Genomic DNA, 19,583 nt, shown 5'->3' on the forward strand with positions numbered 1-19,583 from the left:
ATCCTCAAAAAGTCTGGAAAATCATGCTATGTCTTATTTTCAGGGAACAGGGTAGAGTGTCCTCATAGCGTGTCAGGCACAGTACCCTCCTAATCGGGCCAGCCATTGTATCCTTCCAAGCTGGCTCCCCCTAGGTTTCCATTCTTGCTCGTTCTAATGGGCCATAAATGTAGCAAATGTCATAATCGCTCATCCTATTCACCATGTACTTCCTGTTGATTTGGTCTTTAATATAATCAACGGAAAAGTTAATGTATGAACATGTATTTTGCATCTACAGCTTTGAGAAGGGCTGGAAACCAAAGATATTACCTCAGTCATCAGAGTCCACATCTCAGACAGTAACTACCAGGTTAGTGCCATAGGGTTTGTTTCATTACAATTTCCAATACTTAAAGGAGTTTTCCAAGACCAAACTACTGATCTTCAGGATAGGCCATCAATAGTTGATCATCAGGGTCCAAAGCTCAGCACCCCCATGATCGAAGGAATTACGTTCACCAGTCACATGGTCTGAGAGCAGCACGGTCCCATTCAAGTGAATGTGATTGAGCTGATATACCAGGCAAAACTGCTATATAATGTACGATACTATGCCTGCTATGGAGTGAAGTAGCCGTGGCACTCACAGGGGCGTCACTGTCTCTTCAGTCAACTGATTGGTAGGAGGCCTAGGAGGCAGACCCCCAACGATCAACTACTGAGGACCCATCCTTAGGACAGGTCAACAATAGTTAAGTCCAGAAAGTCCCCTTTAAATGGGTCGTCCATCCAATCACTCTTATCAGTATCAATTATTCTCCACAGGGAAACAGGCCATTCGGAGAGCCCTAGACTGACATCATGGAGCACCAACATCGAGAGCAAAACAGTCAAGCCTGAGCCGGCGACGATCACCGTCCTTCGTGATGAAAGGTATTTTTTGCATGTGGAAATAAAGATATATTTTGGAAACTTAAGGCTCATCATGTCAGATATTTATGGAGATGCTCCACGGGTTCTCATTCACATCAGATCATATTGGCCAAGGGGTGCCATCGTCCGTGCCGTAGTTATACTATTAGTAGTTAGAATATAGTACAAGATTACATTTGGGAGATATCCCATAACAAACACACCAATGTATATTCCCCAATTATATAACACACCAATGTATATTCCCCACGCTCGTTCTCCCCTTATCAATTCACTTATTCCACATATAGAAGGACATCTACGTTTTGTCTCTTAAATGATTGGCTACGAACAATCAGTCATTAAGGGGGGGTTGGGTTTGCAACACCTTTTTTCAAGCAGGCTATTCAGCTTTTCATAATTAAGAGTGTTCTATTCAGGACCCTCATCTATCGAGATTATTATCATTTTGCCATAGTGTGTATGCCCCAAAAATAGTTGGGGGTCTGCCTCCTAGGCACAATAGTTTTGTTTTTTTCCATTTTACTCCACTTAGAATTGTTTAAAAGTGTTTTTAGTGCATCAGATGGTACATTAAGTGGTTTCATTGAAAAACACAACTCATCATGAAAAAAAATCAAGCCTTCAGATGGCCACGTCAATGGAGAAATAAAAATGTTATTTTTTTGAAAGCTGGGAGGGAAACACAAAAATGAAAAGATACAGAATATGAACATTGCATTAGGATACAACCGGCTGTGGCTGGAGAAATCCACAGCGAATCTGCAGAACAGCATAAATTCACTACGGGACCATTTAGGGCGGTTTCAGAAGGCCTTGTGTGCAACTATAATGCTCACCGCTACAGAGCGGAGTGGCGTATTAACAAGGTTTTTTTTCTTGTTGGGCTTTTCAAACTCCATGCCAGAGCGCAGGAGTTAGAAAAAAATAGCATTGCGTCCCATCATTCCTGGTTAATACTTTGTGTGGGTGGCTCCTATCTTTTCTCTCCTGTACAATTAGCGGGTGAGAATCCCGATAGTAAAAACAAAACCACGAAAGTCAATTGAAATCAGTGGTTTCGTTTAGTCCCGTTATCTGGCCATGACTATTGTGGCCGAGTAACAAGACAGAAACACGCCATGCGCTAACGCCCTTAGACTGCGGATTTTTATGCAGCTTGTGGATGAGACTTCGTGAAATCTCTGCTTAAAGTGTAAAATGCTGTGGATTTGCTACATATATATATATTTGGGCGAGTGCGATATTGGTCCATAGCACTCGTAAGCCTGCAATCTGTGCCGTCAGTGTGCTGCGTTTTGCAAGAAAAATAGAAAAAATCATATCGCACCAGCTTGAAAATCACATCTCCATGCGAATGCGATCTGATTTTTTTTTTTGCGGCCGTAGCAAATATTAGGCGATTCTGAAACAGAATCCCACAAATAGGACATTAAGTGAGAATCAATCGCAGACCGTCGGTCCGAGATAAAAGTCGCTCAAGTGAATAAACACAATGAAACAATGTGTTCTTTTAACGGGCGATATCTGACCATCTGGCAATCGGTCAGCTATGGTGCGTGAAAACCGCGCCAAGCGAATGCAGCCTTAGTGGCTCCTCTTGGAGGCGCTCTTACTGATTTATGTTTCAATCCTGGACAAAATAGCGCAGCATGCAGTGTTATCTCATCCATTATAATTATTGGGGTCTGCTGGGTACCAAACGTTCTGTCATAAGATAAGGATGTGTGTCCCTACCTGACCCAAACTCCAAGCATCGGAAATTCCTATTGCCAAACTCCTCCTGCTACAAGCAATAAGGTAGGGGAAAAAAGGAGGCGGGCTATACTGAGCAAGAAGTCACATGGCCGACAGCCATGTTCTGAGTTCTGAAAGATGGGAGGTGCGGGAGCGCCAGCTTGTGGCACTGCACTGCAGCTTCAGTTAATGCAGTGAGGGAGAGTTCTGGGTAGTTTACAAGTGCGACCCCTATAGCTACGCCACTGCTCAGACAGCAACTTTAAATATGATGAACCAGCTCATCCCACTCATCCACTGGGTGCACAGAGATACATAGTTCTGCATTGGCAGTGGGTCAGAGTACTAAACAGTAGAAGAAGGGTTGTTTCCGGCACTCCAAATATAAAGTTAAAAGCAAAAAAAAAAAGTAAAAAATATTCAAAACCTTAAGTTGCAATTTTTAATGTTTCTTAATAAAGTTTTGCATTTAGCTTTCTACTTGGAGTGCTGGGATCTACCGTTCTTCTACTGTTTGAGGACTGGTCCTCGGCATTTATGAGCTGCAGCTAGCCCTGCCCACCCACAAGGCTAGCCCCTCCCCCCACCCAATGATTGACAGCTGTCTTTCTATGCACAGTCATACGGAGATGCCCATAGAGACGGGGACACAATGCTTTATAGCCTGTTGTACAGTCAGAGTCTCTGTATGATTATCATGGCAATGTCATTTAGGTCTCACTTACACAGGCATATTGTAGACGTATTTAATGGTCTCTATTTTGGGTGTAAGATCTTCAGCTATGGTTCTACTGAACCCAACATCTACAAGTACAATAGACCTTGTGAATGAGGCCTTATAATAAATTCTCTCATTTTTAATTGTTCTTCTTTACAGTCCGGACAACAAAGAGTCATCTGAGCCATCAGTGGAAAGCCGCTCTATGACAAGAACAACAGACAAGTAAGCGTTCATTTTGTACTGATTTACTGCCATCAGGGACGTAGCTGGAGGGTGCAGAGGTAACAGTCACATCTTTTTGTTAGGAGGTTCCCCTATAATAATAATCTTTATTTATATACCGCCAACATATTCCGCAGCACTTACAATACAGGGGAAATAAAACAAGACCACGGTTACATGAAGTAATCAATTGATGGAAACAATAGGGGTGCGGGTCCTGCTCCAACGAGCTTACATACTACAGATAATGGGCTGATACAGAAGGTAAAGGGCTGGAGATGTGCACGGTACGGCGGGGTAGAGAGTGTGGGATGCAATACACATAGACAATGGTCAGGCCGTGTAGTGGCTGAATCAGTATGACTGCAGACGGCGGTTGATTACAGCTAGCAGGGATTGCAGTCAGTAGGTCAGGGAGCATGTTACCAGGCAGAGTAAAGAGGAGTTTGATTTAGGGGATATGGGATACCTCCCTGAAGAGGTGCGTTTTTAGAGCACGCCTGAAGTTTAGTGTGTCAGTGATTGCCCGGATATTTGTTGGTAGCGCGTTCCCTATGATAAGTCATCATGATGTATCCTGCAGCTAGGACCCCAGCGATCAGCCAGTGATCACCAATGATCCCTGGTGAAAGCTGAAGCAAGTGTTACATTTCCCTGCAGCGCCATCACAGGACAAATGAAGCATTGCACAATTCTTGAGAAACGCTCTTTGTAGTTGCTCTCAACTCAGGCTAATACATAAGAATCCGGGAAGAGGGATCCCCTCTATCCACTCAGAATTTACTAAGAGGGTAACTGAAAAAGGATTCCCTAAACCAGACAACCTCTTAACACTGAAAGTATTTTAGAATACATGGAACTTAGAAAGTTATGCATTTAGGAAACAAATACACAACCGTAAGTAAATCTGCTCACATGAGACAGCGGTGCACTAACATAATACTAATATATGCCCCATTATAGGTAACTGACTGCACTAACCATGGGCCGAGCGTGCGGGCTGATCGATCTGGAGGCTACTAAGAAAAAATAACAAAAAAACACATTTTGTGAATATTAGGAATAACATTTAGTGACTCGGAGGGCAATTTCTTTAGATTCCTTTGACATAGATTTATTTAACGGCACATCAGGACTCTGGATTAAGTTATGGGAAAGCTGGTTTTAACTTGACTTCATTTAATGTGATTGCATAAGGATTAGAGATGAGCGAACGTACTCGTTTAGGGCGATTTCACAATTGAACATCGCTTTTTTCGAGTAACTGACTACTCGGGCGAAAAGATTCGGGGGGGCGGGGGCGGCGTGGTGGAGCGGGGGGTAGCAGTGGGGAACAGGGGGGAGCTCTCTATCTCTCTCTCCCCCCCCCACTCCCCTCTGCAACCCCCCGCTTACCCCCGGTGCCCCCCCGAATCTTTTCGCCCGAGTAGTCAGTTACTCGAAAAAAGCGGTGCTCGAGTGCGTTCAGTCATCTCTAATAAGGATACAACATAACAAAATGTAATAAAGTGAAAGGGTCTGAAGACTTTCCGGACCTTCTGCAAGTAGAGTTCTGAGATGATGTGTCATTTCACACTACTGTTCTTTTAAAACAGCACGGATGTACCAGATTCCTTAAAATTACCATCGTCATCGCTGCCTTCAAGTGTGACAGAGAGTACACAGCCAAGGGCTCAGGCTAGACCTGGGAGGCTCAGTCACATCACAGATGAAAGGTAGACTATTGATCAAACTATAGCAGTCCATCCGACGCACTTTTTGTGAAACCAAGCGTTTTTCTACTATTTATCTGTCTATCTACAGGCATAACTTAAAGCTTCTGGGACCCAATGCATATCTGTGACTGGGTCCCCCAGCTACAGTATAAGGGTGACTACCCACTAGCGTTTGCAAATTTGCTGCGTTTTTTTCCCAGGTATCTATGGGACTTTCTAATGTTAAAAACGCATCGCGGCAAAATCTCAATTTACCGCAAAATCGCGATTTTAACATTAACCAGTCCCATAGACCCCTAGAGACCCCCCCCCCCCCCCGCAAATTACGCAGGGAAAAAGAACTGTAGTGGGTAGTCACCCCAGGGTTTCATTTCTAGTACCGTCCCCTCATTCATTGACGAAGAGAGACCTTATGCGCCCCCTCCAAAGCCCCAGTGCCTCTGCACCCCTTGTAGTTACACCCCTAAATCTATATATCTGTTTGCAAACAAAAGTCGAAAGCAGCCCTCTATCAGCAGTAATAGGGTGTGAAGCTTCAGGACCCTGACTCCATGTCCTCTCAATGCAGAAAAGGTAAAAGTAGGAGGGACTCCTCTATAAATGCTGCCTATTGTTAATAGTTATCTATACATCTACCTACCTAAGGCCTCATGTCCACGGGCACGAATGGTTTCCAAGTGTGGTATCCCGCAGCGGTTTCCACCTGTGCTCACAGCCATAAGGCCTAAAAAGACATTTTCTTACCTGTCCAGCTGCTTAGCGGATCTTCTCCGTCGTGGCCGAATCTTCTTTCTTCTGCACGGTGGATGCGTCCAGGCGTTGCTTTTTAAAAAAAATCTCATGCTTTTCCGCAGTGTCAACTGTGTCTGTGCCGCAGATCTGACAGCTTCCATTGACTTCAATGGAAGCCGTCCATGCGGAATCCACAGAAAATGGAGCATGCTTTTTTTTTTTCCGCGAATGCGATCCAGATCCAGAAGCCTGCAGATGCCCAATGATTGTCTATGGGACATATTGAACTGCGGATCATCCACAATCCAATTATGCCCGTGGACATGAGGCCTAAGGGTACGTTTACATGGGCTGATCGTCACCTGACTGCTTGCTCTTTTGAATGATTGGGCAACTGTCATCCTGTGTAAACACGGGAATCAGCAGGGCAAGTGAGCAAGAATCCATTACTTGTCGGAGTCGCTTGGTTTTCAGGTCACCTAAAACCAAGCAACTTTCGACCTGTCTATGAATGACTACTTGTTTACTTTAAATGATGGCAAGCAGCTAGAAGAGATTTCTAACACGCTCCGCCTCACTTCAGTGAGCGATTATTGCACCCGGGTAAAAGCACAGCAGAAATAATAGTTGGGACTGCTGTTGGGAGCTTAAGTGCCTGACTGTCATCCCATGTAAGAGAACTCTGTCTTGTCGGCATGTCTCTGTCTAGTGCTCCATGATTTGTATGTAGTCATCCAATGTCTCCTGTTATATTCCAGGGATGCAGATAACAGTAAAGTATCCAACAGATCAGCAACTACAACAACTACAACAACACGAACAAGAATCACCACAGAGACAAGGATTGAGAGGTAAGAGATGTTCTCTGCAGAGAATCAAACGCTCCTCAGTCCTATCATAGCTGAACTATAGCGATGAAGTCATATAAGAGTAATATTAGGGCGTGTATATTAGTAAGTTGTAACCTGTCTCATCTATGGGGCGACCTTTCCAGAAATCAGAGAACCGCTGCTTTACTGTTTAATATACAATTAGTGGGTAAATTGCTCAGATAGTAATTCCTGAGGTCTGGGATGAGGCGGCCCTCTGAGTTCTGACTTATTCGACAGCCACAAAAAGCATATAAAACGTATCTTATAAGGTTAGAGGACCGCAGGAAGTATCTGCTCATTCGTTCTCTGCTCAGGCTTCTGGCCTCCTAAAATGTTGCTTTGCCCTAGAAGTATTTACCAGATTTACCAGCTGCCGGGTCACAGGAGCGGCATGCATTGTATCTCAGTCTCACTGACTTGGAATATCTGTACTGAATCCGTCTTGTGTTATATGGTATTTTCAGCAGATCCCCTAGACCTGCACCCAGAATGGAAACCAAGCCGAAAGAAGACGCAGAAGTTCCTATAAGGTCGGGTTCTTCATCCTTCTGTAAATAGTAAAACTGAAAACAAAAACTGCTCCACCCGGAAGCTCCTGGGCCCCGGTGTAAATCTGTAACAGTGGCTCAACTTACTATATCCCATTTATAACGCTGATGTCGTCTTATATGACTTGGAACCCTCTTAGGCACCAGTTCCAGGTGCAACTGTTACCTCTGTACCCCTTATACCTACGCCGGTGATCCTGCCGATCAGTTTAATATCAAGCAGCAGACTTCATGAGAACTTCTTACCAAAGTCCAGACCTACGTTTTTTTGCAGTACTAATAAGGGCTTGAAGCTTCATTTATCCGTGACCGTGTAGCATATCTGAGGCAGAAGGTCATATCATCATGGTTTTGGGAGCCAGGAGTTATGAGAGCCCTAGAGCCTTGCTGTGCCTCCACAGATAATTAGCATCGCTACAGTGTAATACCCGAGTCTTACTTGGCATCACATTGACAAAGAGATATCATCCTGCAGTCATTGGATCATAACTTTAAAGGGATTTTCCAACAATAGATATTTGTGGCATATCCATTGAGTCGCTCTATTCCCAGTCTGTGCCAAGCCTGATCATTCTATAGTATAGGAGATTTGGAAGCCTCTCTGCAAACACCCCTTTTCTCTGAATCACGGTGGTTCTGCAGGTCGAGATGCGATAAATGCCTGTATTTTATCATTATAAAACTAGCAGCTTGTGAAGTTCAGCAATGTGTCTGATATAAATGTTTATTTCTATATTGTAGCGATCTGATCTCTTGGACTGATGTGATTGACAACTCAAACACCAGGTAGGTTATAGAATGGGAAATGTTACAATTAGTGTTGAGTGAAATCGGTTTCAGGTTGAACTTTGCAAAAACTGCAGTTTGCGGTGAACCTCAGGTGGTTGGTCCCAGCCAATGGGTGGCAGCGGTGCCTCCTCGTATCTTGTGGCTCAGCAGTTAGCACTGTTGCCTGGCAGTGCTGGGCTCTAGGCTAAAAACTGATAACATCTGCATGGAGTTTCTATATTTTCCTTGTGCTTGTGTGGGCTTCTTCTTCATAATAATCTCCTCTTATGTACAGTGGGTTTGAAAAGTCTTTAGACCCTTTCACTTTTTTACAGTTTGTTATGCTGGGGCCTTGTGCAAATTAAAAAAAAAACAATCCAAGTTTTCCCCATCATTCTGCACTCAGTGCCCCATAATGACAAAGTGAAAACAGAATGTTAGAAATCTTAGTAAATGTAGAAACAATGAAAAACTAACACTTTGCATTGACATAAGTATTCACACCCCGTACTCGGTACTTAGTTGAAGCATCTTGGCAGTTATTCCAGCCTCCAGTCTTCTTGCTTATAAGATGCCACAAGGTTTGCACACCTGAGTGTGGATTTTTTGTCAGTCTTCTCTGCAGATCCTCTCTGGCTCTGTCAGGTTGGGTGGGGGCCGTCTGTGGACACCTATTTTCAGGTCTCTCCAGAGATGTTTCATTGGGTTTAAGTCATGTCTCTGGCTGAACCACTCAAGGACATTCACAGAGTTGTCCATAAGTTGCTCCTGTGTTGTCTTGTCTGAGTGCTTAAGGTCATTGTCTTGTTGGAAGGTGAACTTTCTGCCCAGTTTGAGGTCCCTCGTGATCTGGATGAGGCTTTCATTAAGATTATCTCTATACTTTGCGGTATACAAATTACACTATTCAGCTTTCCATCCTCCCTGACCGGTCTCCCTGCCCCCACAGCATGATGCTGCCACCACGATGCTTCACTGTAGGGATGATATTGGGCAGATGATGAGCGGCGCTTGGTTTCCTCCAGAAAGAACACTAAAGGCTCATTTACACTGAGCTATGATCGTTAAAAAAACGCTCAAAAGCGATCTTTTGAGCGATCATCGTTGCGTTTAAACATGCGGCCATCGTGAACTTTTCGTGCACTGCTGGCTGATTGTTAAATTCAAGCCAGGCTAAAAATCATCGTGTGGTCTTATCAGGACCGCACACTGAGTAGTGCGGATAGTATTGTTTCAGCTATTTAACCCGTCGGAGAACAAAGGAGCTGAATGCAGATAAGAGCCCTCCAGCTATTAATTGCATTCAGCTAAAGGCTTCATTTGCACGCTAATAACCTACTTAATAGTTTATAGAAAATGATCGCTCAAATCTCTCACTCAAACTGTCGTTTGAGCGATTGTTGAGCGATCGTCGCTCAGTGTAAATGGGCCTTTAGAATTAAGGACAAAAAGTTCAATCTTGGTTTCATCAGACCAGAGAATCTTGTTTCTCACAGTCGGAGAATCCTTTAGGTGCTTTTTGGCAAACTGCAGGCAGGATTTTATGTGTCTTTTACTGAGGAGATACTTCTTTCTGGCCACTCTGCCATAAAGCCCAGATTGTTGAGTACCGCAGTGGTGGCTGACCTTCTGGAAGTTTCTCCCATCTGTACACAGGATCTTTGGAGCTCAGCCAGAGTGACCATTGGGTTCTTGGTCACCTCTCTTACAAAGGCCCCTTCTCCCCTGATTGCTTAATTTGGTGTATTGAACGGCTCTAGGAAGAGCCTGGTTGTTCCAAACATCTTCCATGTAAGAATCGTTGAGGCCGCTGGGCTCTTGGGAATTTGTCAGTGCTGCAGAAATTCTTTTGTAGTTTTCTCCAGATCCGTGCCTCCACACAATCCTGTATCTGAGCTCTACAAGCAGGTCTCTCCTCCTCATGGCTTGGTTTAGACTCTGATATGCATTGTGAGCTGTGAGACCTTATATAAACAGGGGGTGTCTTAAAATTGTGTCGAATCAACTGAATTTACCAATCAAGAGAAATGGAAGGCCCTTGAGCTGAATGTCAAGTGTCATACCAAAGAGTCTGAATACTGATGTCCATGCAAAATATCAGTTTCTCTTTTTTTTTTTTTTACAGAGATTTCATTTTGTTTTCACTTTGTCATTATGGGGTATTGAGTGCAGAATGATGGGAAAACCTGAAATTTTGTTTTAATTTGCATAAGACTACAACATAACAAAATGTTAAAAAAAAGTGAAGGGGTCCTAAGAGTTTCTGGACTCACTGTATATAGTGCATACACTTATTTATAAACATAGTAATACGGTAGTTGAATATAGATTGTCCAATGGGGACAGTAAATACCAAGTGATGTGAAGTGCTGTGTAATATGCGTATGCTATATAAATGTGATTATTATGAAACACGGGGAGAACATATTAACACCATGCAGATGTTGGCAGATTTGATCCTAGGACCCAGTTGCAGGGCAGCAGTACTGAGCACGGACCTACCACCACCGTTGTTTGTACGTGATTGGTATTTTAGAGGTATTGCTGAAGGTCCGGTTCGGTTAGAACTAATTCGGGACAAACCCATCTTGTTTCCAAAGTTTGGCAAAGCAAACTTTTCCTAACCACTGATCTCTCATTATAATGATGACTGCCAGCAGGAAGACGATGTCTCTGATACCAATTTCTCCCCTTGCTCTTTAATACACCTCAAGGTGACTAACCTAAAATATAAAAGCTTGCAATAATAATAAAACAATAGCAAGAACAACAAATAACGTTACATGAAGTTGCCTATGAGAGTGCCACATAACTTATTACATAACAAAATAATACAAAGTAACACCGGATATACAATATGTAGCTGGAGGGTTTGCCCTGTAATTCCCACCGCTACTGTTTATGATGCGTTCTGCTATATTTTAGATCCAGCAGATGGCAGTAGTGAGATGAAACATTCCGTGTACAAACTTCCTTGTGAGAGCCAAAACTACCGTATTCTTTAGATAGTCGCTCAGTAAAGTCAGGAATAACCGCCAGTCGTTGGCTCTTACACAGAGTGATGATTGTTCTCTAGTTGTTTGCTGACATATCGCTCATACACGGATCTCCATGCAAATTAGTTCACAAGTTGTTTATATACATATGACTGGCTTCACATCAGACGACTTTTGATCAACCAGCGACTATTTTTTAGGAAAGCTGAAACAAAACAACTGGCGACTGATCACTCATCACCTTATCGATGATTCCACTGACCTGCTATCATCGTTTGAATTCGCTTTTTCAAGCCATTACCCGCTGAGGCCGCGTGCGCACCGGTGGCCTTTTTTTCAGTTCTGAAAAGTCGTTGCAATTTTTTTTCTGTTATTTTCCTATGTTTTGGCTTTTTTCATGCACGCGTTTCATCTGCATATTGCAGACACGTGAATTGCCTCGTGGGTCTCTTCTTTTTTTTTTATCATTCCCACAGTTACATGCATTAAAAACTAGTTGCATTCGCATCATTAAACATATTCATCGACTTCAATGGGTGATTCTCGCCCAAAAATTGCAACAAAGTAAGACAAGCTGCGATGTTGTTTTTTTTTTTTTTTTTACTCATCCGAGCCCGGGTAAATATCCCATTCAAATGAATGCGATTTCAGATAATTTTGTTCAGTCCAAAAATGGCACTGAAAATCGTCTGCGTGAATATACCATGATGGTACTTTTACGATTAGGCGTCTTCTGTGTGATTTAGTTCCATAACCTTTGCTCGGTGTCAGTCTTCACATTCACATGTATGTCACATCTACAGTACACAGCTTATCAGTGTTTAATGCAGGATGAGATAAGACACATATCTCACATGTCATATTCACTGTATCATAGCACCATATCCAGGGAACGTGAAACTTGTTATGCACTAAAAAAACCCTGAATAGATTACCCACAATGACGCATATCTTCTTATCACGCCAATTATGGATTACTGTGTAATTCCCGCAGCACATGAGCCACACGGCTGCAGCATCTCCAAACCTTTATGCCATGTTCATGTGTTCAGGATTTACCTATGGCAGAATAATGTTTAGGGGATCCCCACGTCCTCTGATGGGTCCTCTCATGGCTTCGCCCAACCCAGAGGAACAGGTCTTGCTGTGCTACTGCTACACCAAAAATACCCCTCCCCCAACAGGAAATATGGGATTTGGGAATCCCTGAGCCTCCCATGGAAAATGATCAATGATGTTTGTATGGTACTACAAGTAAGAACATGGCTTGGATTTTAAGAAGGACTTAAAGGGGTATTCCAGTAACATGAAGTATTCTTACTAGCAACTACCATTTGTAGATCTTAAACTTTGCACTTTGAGGTTATTACAGATTTTCCTGCTTGTTCTGTAAAAGTTTTACCTTGACAGCCCAACTCTTGATAAAGTTTCCTTGTAATTGCTCTTTGATACGATCTGTAGGCAATGTACCCAGGGGGTTGAGCATGTGCAGCCTTGACTGCTCCCGCGTTCATTTCAGAAGCCTTTGTGAATGAGCAGTGGTCTGCGCATGCGTGTTTGTCACAAGCCAGCAGTGTGCGTTCTTCTCTGTATTGCGCATGCGTAAAGGCGAATGCTTATTCCAAGCAATGAGAGCTGAACTTACATGGAAGAAGGGTGATAACAGTGGATTATGGGTAATGTAGTACATGGCTGTTACAGAGGCCATGCAGAATACTCCATATTGGAAAGCTGCAGTGTGGGTGGGAGTGGGACCTCCAGGGCAGGACGGGGGGGGGGGGGGGGGGGGTAAATTATAGGCGGGAGGTAGTGCAACGGTGAAGAACAGCTTTTCCATACCAACAGCAGTCGTTTCTGAGAGTTTACAAAAATTCTTGGGCAACCGGAATATATTAGAGATGAGCAAGTATACTCGCTAAGGCACATCACTCAAGCGAGTAGTGCCTTAGCCGAGTATCTCCCCGCTCGTCTCTAAAGATTCGGGGGGCGGTGCGGGTGACAGGTGAGTTGCGGCGGGGGGGGGGGGGGGGGGGAGAGGGAGAGAGAGATCTCCCCTCTGTTCCTCCCCACTCTCCTCCGCCGCTCCCCGCCCCCCGAATCTTTAGAGACGAGTGGGGAGATACTCAGCTAAGGCACTACTCTCTCAAGTAATGTGCCTTAGCGAGTATACTCGCTTATCTCTAGAATATAAGCCTTTAAGACCCTTTTACACGGGACTATTATCATTCAATTAATCATTGGATCATGTGAAACTGACTGACGGTCGTTCAGTGTGAACATCGCCAACGACTGAATCCGGAACGATAATTTGTTTCTTATCATTCGCCATTCTTTTTACGAAGGCATTTAAATCGCTGTTCACCATCTGTAAGTCATTTTGTGTAGAAAGCGATCGCTTAATCATTCGCAGATCCAACAGACAATTCCACACTTGCCTGAACTATTTCCTGACAAAGGATCAAGTAAATGATCATCTGCGCGTATAAACGGGCGCCGCTGGAAAATGATTCTGTTATTGTTCACTTATTCCAATGATTAATCGCTTCATGTAAAAGTCCCTAAGAGTCCAGTTACACCAACCAATATATCGTGTGAATTAGCGCATGGCGTCAGAGTACGCTTGTTTGCTCGGGCAGCCTGTTTATACAGCCAGATACATCGTTGGCTCATTCAAACGAGAAATCATTAAGGCTTTGACATTGACTGTATAACTCAATGCGAGGGACTGAACGATCGGTGTTTCCACTGAACAATAAGTTAACGAGCCAACGATGTTTTTTGTATGCCTGCATAAAATGAGTGATGAGCGAAAAGTGAATAATTTATCTTTTGTCGTTGGTGGCGTTTAGAATGAACAATTTTTGTTCACTTTCACTTCTTGGAATGATAATCGTTCCAAGCAAAAGGATCTTCAGAAAGACTTAATCTTTCTTATGAACTTAGCCATTGTGAGCGTTAATGGATAGAGATGAGTGAGCGTACTCGGTTCGGGTGTTTTTGCACTCGAGCACCGCTTTTTCCGAGTAACTGACTACTCAAACGAAAAGATTCAGGGGGCGCCAGGGGTGAGCGGGGGGTTGCAGAGGGAAGTCGGGGGGGGGGGGGGGGGAGAGAGAGAGCTCCCCCCTGTTCCCCACTGCTACCCCCGGCGCCCCCCGAATCTTTTCGTCCGAGTAGTCAGTTACTCGGAAAAAGCGGTGCTCGAGTGCAAAAACACCCGAACCGAGTACGCTCACTCATCTCTATTAAGGCACCTTTACACTTGGCAATTATTGCCTGAATTATCGCTAGAAACAAAGAGTTCAAGGGGTGGTCTCGCGAAACCAAGTGGGGGTATACACTTCCGTATGGCCATATTAATGCACTTTGTAATATACATCGTGCATTAAATATGAGCCATACAGAAGTTATTCACTTACCTGCTCCGTTGCTAGCGTCCCCGTCTCCTTGGTTCCGTCTAAATTCGCTGGCAGCTTGCTTTTTTAGACGCGCTTGCGCAGTCCGGTCTTCTCCTTTCAGCACGAGCCGCTTCAGTGTGCTCCCCGCTACAGCTCTTCTGCGCATGCGCAGATGAGCTGTCACTGCTCGGGAGCGCGCTGGAGCGGCCATTCTGTACCTTCCTCTGTTAGAGGAAGGTGCAGAAACTGGAGCTGCCGTCCGGAGAAGCCGCCCAGCTGTCCTGCCGTCCAGCTGTCCTGCCGTCCAGGTAAGTGATGGGCCGGGGGGGGGCTGCCGCTGTGCCGGGGGGGGGGGGGCTGTCGTCGCTGTGATGCGCCGGGGGGGGGGGGCTGCCGCTGCGATGGGGGGTCTGTCGCTAGGCCGGGAGGGGCTGTCGCTGCGATGGGGGGTCTGTCGCTAGGCCGGGGGGGGGGGCTGTCGCTGCGATGGGGGGTCTGTCGCTAGGCCGGGGGGGCTGTCGCTAGGCCGGGGGGGGGGGGGCTGTCGCTGCGATGGGGGGGCTGTCGCTAGGCCGGGGGGGTAAGTGATGGGTCGGGGGTGATGTTCACTGACAGGTGAAGGCCCCGGAGCCCAGCGCTGGGCTCCGGGGCCTTCACCTGGGCTGAGGGTCTAGCGCTGGGGAGCCGGGAGCGTAGCGCTGGGGAGCCGGGAGCGTAGCGCTGGGGAGCCGGGGGCTAGCGCCGGTTACCTGCTGCCTGGCGGTGGGTGACTGGTCGGCGGCTGCGGGGCGTCTGGTCGGCGGCTGCAGGGCGTCCGGTTGCCATGGAGACACAGCTGGCAGCGTCTCGGGAGCGCGCACGTCGGGCTGCAGCGAGCGACGGGGAAAGAGCCGGCGGCCATCTTGGGGAAACTTTTATAAGTTGCTGAAACGCTGGAACGGTAAGTACAAACCAGCTAGAAAAGTCATTTACAGGGGGGCTTAGTAATGTATGTTTAATTAGGGGGATTGGGCAAAAAAAAAAAATCACTGCTTCCTCGAGACATCTCCTTTCAGGCAATGATGGTCCCGCGGACATGCATGGCACTGAGTGAGAAATCACTCACTTATCAGTCGCTTGGCTTTTTAGCAGAACTAAAAGCCCAGTGAATGTTGGGTCATGTAAACAGGTAGTCATTCAACTATGAACGACTGCCTGTTTACGATGAATGGAGAGAGCTGGAATGATCACCGGCCACCTCCACCTTCATTCATAGAGCAACTATCACTTCTGCGTAAAGCACAGGAGAAATGTCAGGCGGTCGTCCCACATGAAGGTTCCTTTAGTGGCCATATTTTATAGGCTATCTCAACTACAATAACCTTAAAATCAATTCACAGACTTAAATGACTTTGCTTTTTGAGACGAGGGATAAGTCATGTTTTCTATTGAACCTCCAGAGTTAGAATGGCATAGGAACTTCTCAAGATCATAAACACTAAAAATAAGACAGTTGGGTCGTGCGCTGCAAAAGGAAATTTCCTCTTTTTGGAAAACACCCCGATTGCAAAACATATTTACTTATTCTGCTATCTTTAAAGATGCAATTAAAACGGATCCAGCTCATTACACAATGGCGCATTATGTAAAGTGTCCGTAATGCTGTTTACTTCCCTGCGGTTTGCTTATTTTGTGGTTAGTAGTTTCTTTCTCATGAACGTAGATATTCATTTCTGTCGGTACAATTAGGGAAAACATTGCCAACATCAACGCCATAAACAATGACAATATTCCCTGTGGTCTCTGGCGTGAAATCAAAGGCTTCCCTTCCAAGCCCAGAACAAAGGTGACATCCAGGCCTCGCAAAATATTAGCAAAATTGTATGTTGAGCTATGGATCTGATTATTTAGAAGCGACGGTACAAATGTACAAAGGAGCTATTACTGAATGGATTGTAAACATGTAACATAATGGGGTAAAGTTCTCATGTTCTATTAGTAAATCCGCTTTATTGGGTCACATTTACAACATAAAGTGGATTTCCACATAATTACTCCAAATAACACGTTGTTGGTCCTTTGGAGAGGAGGTCCTCTGGGCTGATTGACAATCCCACTAGAGACAACCCCTTTCAGAATGTGGCGCCTTGGGAAGATCTCCCTGGATCCCTCTTTTGGGACCCCTGCAAATAGCTGATTTAGCTGGGGGGAAGCACACATTTACTCTGCAGTGCCCACTGCAAGGGAAATATAGTATTACAAGACAGTAATTCAGATGGATGGGGATTCCGTAACACAGGGGTGTTTCAAAGTCCACAAGACAGGAGTCGCTCTTACAAATTGGCTCTCTGGTGTGGCTCACACAGAGGGGTCCCAAGTGGGGAACTCCACTTTATATGTCCTAATAGCCCATATGCTCAGGGATTGTATTCTTTGCACAACCCCCTTAAGATAGCGGTATATCGGATGCTCATTCTCCACTATAAACATGCACGCTCGGCCGAGTATACATGTATCTTCAATGGGGAAAAGGGAATAAGTTGCTGTCACACTCCCCGGCAGCATCTGATCTCTAAGGATTGGGCATGCTGAAATCCTTCATACTACTCATGTAGAGGATGTGAGAGGTAATCCAGGGCTAGACCCGATAGTAGCCGCAGGAATATGGTAAAAACATCCTGAGTGACAAGTCAGGAATTCCCCTGGTGACTTTGGACATGACACACTCTTATGCCACGGGCAGGTATAAATTACTACAGGAAAAGACATTCAGAGCGTTGCACGTTATTCTTTTATGGTTACTTGTAAGCCGTCATCTGTGTGAGCAAGAGATGAAAAGGTCAAAGTGATGGAGAGCTCCCAGCCAAATGTATCAGGCATCTGCGGGGGCGTGGGTTACCTTTTAAGCCGGAACCTCCATATCGACAGTTTTGGGTTATTTCACTCATCAGATATGTAGACGTTAAGCTTGCAGTTCACAATAAATACAAGTTGGCAGGACTGGCTGATTATTGTCAAAAAAAGGATCAGGCATGTTAGATCTCAATATGCCCAATCCTTTGTCTCTGCAGGAAATAGGATGTTGGTTTAGGCAGCGGCTGACAGAGGCTTAGGGCACGCCACGATTACCATGCAATTGATCGTTCGATCGAGTGGCTTGCATGATGAGTGTTGGATGAAACCGTGTGCAGCGATCAAGTGATCAGCAGTGGATCATTAGCTTCTCGCTGATCAGATCTTAAATGGGGACCTAAAAATCATAGTTTATCTGCTGCAAATACTTTAGTATAAACAGGCGTCGTAGTGATTTGCTGACTGGGAAGCAGTGGGAGAGGTGTTGATTAGAGGTTTGGTTATGGTCCAATGCACAAGTGAAACTACCCAGTTTTTGTTCAGTGTAAACACACACCAGGCAAACAATATACGGTCACTACTTCACCGCCGCTCGCATGCTCCTTCCAATGTATCTAATGTATCCAATGTTTCATACATGGCTGATTTTCACATCCCTAAGGGTAGTTTTACACATTACAACTGTTGGCCGCTTTAGTGCCCGACAATCGTCCCAACAACGATTGCTTCTGTGCTTTCAGGTAGTCAGTCTGCACTGGAGATCTCTTCTGGGTGCCGCCTCCATTCATTGTGAACAGGCAGACGCTCAAAGAACTACTGCCTGTTTACACGTAGCGAGAAGTTGCTCACTAGTTGCTTTGTTTCAGTCAGCGACTAATAAGTGATTTCTGGCACAGCATCCTGTCGGGCTTACAGGGGACCACTATCCAACAGAAGAACTCTGAAGGATTTCTCAGCCGATAGCCCATGTAAAAGTACTCTGAGGACCCAATCTCATGTAGCTCTGAGTCTTGGTTAATACTATGACATCTGTAATAATAGGACGTTCATATCCAATTCTCTTACACTTTCATAAACTGATATATATATAATGGAGCATCATTTACTGAACACCAGCAGTCACACACAGGACACGGGTCTTCTATCTGACTCACCCATCCTTCCCCGTAATTTTACGTTACACTTAGCCCTCAACTAGATTAATTTGCAGTGACACAAAATACAAGTATGATTGCAATCTAACAATGCCTAATTCATGGCATTGCTGTGGCAGTGGGAGTAGAAAAGCACCCGGATCACACCCTACAGACTGGTATTTCACTCAAGGTGCGCTGCAGTAGTAAACTGGTTGAGTGAGAAGCGGTTGAGGTTACACTTCGCAGAAGAGGACGAGGCAGCGAGCTGAAGAAGTGCAGTAAGTTTACAATTTAAAGAGTTAGCTTTGGACTAGAAGAGATTTAAGTTTAGTTGAAGATTCACATGTTTTGGAACTACAAATTCCAGCCGGTTACCGTAGTTGGCTGAGTATAATGCCACAACAATAGTGAGCCTGCTAAAAGTTGTACTTAACTGGTACAAGTATAATATATGGATACTGTATCCAATGCTTAGAGGGGTTGTATATATTAGAGTTTGTATGCTGTAAGTGAGCATTGAAATGTTAAGATGTGATCACTCTTAGGACTATATTTCCAGGACAGGGGGCATTGCTTAGTTGCCTGGGACTATATCACATGGATGCGATATGTATTGTACACTGTCTATAGTTGCACTGGTACCCATGTATATGGGAAGGATTAAGGCAGCCACCAGCTACATCCACAAAGGAAAATACTCAGGGATTTGCATGTAGGCTGTTTTCCGTAATTTCATTGAAGAACAATACAGTCTGGCTTTTCCCCACTTTGTAATGGCTGATAACAGAGAACAATTGTTTCTTTTCAACTGGACAACAGATACAGATAAATAGATGTTAGATTTTGTATATCTTTATCCCAATAAGGACCAGTGTTTTAAATATATGGCGCTTGGTTTTGGGCTTTAATTCTGCACCATTTTTTAAAGCTCCGGGTCCTGCAGGAGCCGGACAGGTGCAGGCAGCCGAGGATCCAGAGGAGAAGGCAGAAG

At 44.8% G+C, this 19,583-nt stretch overlaps 1 protein-coding gene across 1 annotated transcript in view; it reads left to right on the forward strand.

Annotated features, from left to right (window-relative positions):
• ZNF185 (zinc finger protein 185 with LIM domain) overlaps positions 1-19,583 on the forward strand; it is an 82,184-nt gene that overhangs the window by 35,332 nt on the left and 27,269 nt on the right. Inside the window, exons 17-23 of the mRNA XM_066582125.1 lie at positions 281-352; positions 808-915; positions 3,530-3,595; positions 5,191-5,310; positions 6,801-6,893; positions 7,379-7,444; positions 8,204-8,248. Coding sequence (XP_066438222.1) covers positions 281-352; positions 808-915; positions 3,530-3,595; positions 5,191-5,310; positions 6,801-6,893; positions 7,379-7,444; positions 8,204-8,248 — 570 coding nt within the window. The remainder of the gene's footprint in view (positions 1-280; positions 353-807; positions 916-3,529; positions 3,596-5,190; positions 5,311-6,800; positions 6,894-7,378; positions 7,445-8,203; positions 8,249-19,583) is intronic.

Source organism: Eleutherodactylus coqui, chromosome 10 (genome assembly GCF_035609145.1).
Source record: "Eleutherodactylus coqui strain aEleCoq1 chromosome 10, aEleCoq1.hap1, whole genome shotgun sequence".
Taxonomy (NCBI): Eukaryota; Metazoa; Chordata; class Amphibia; order Anura; family Eleutherodactylidae; genus Eleutherodactylus; species Eleutherodactylus coqui.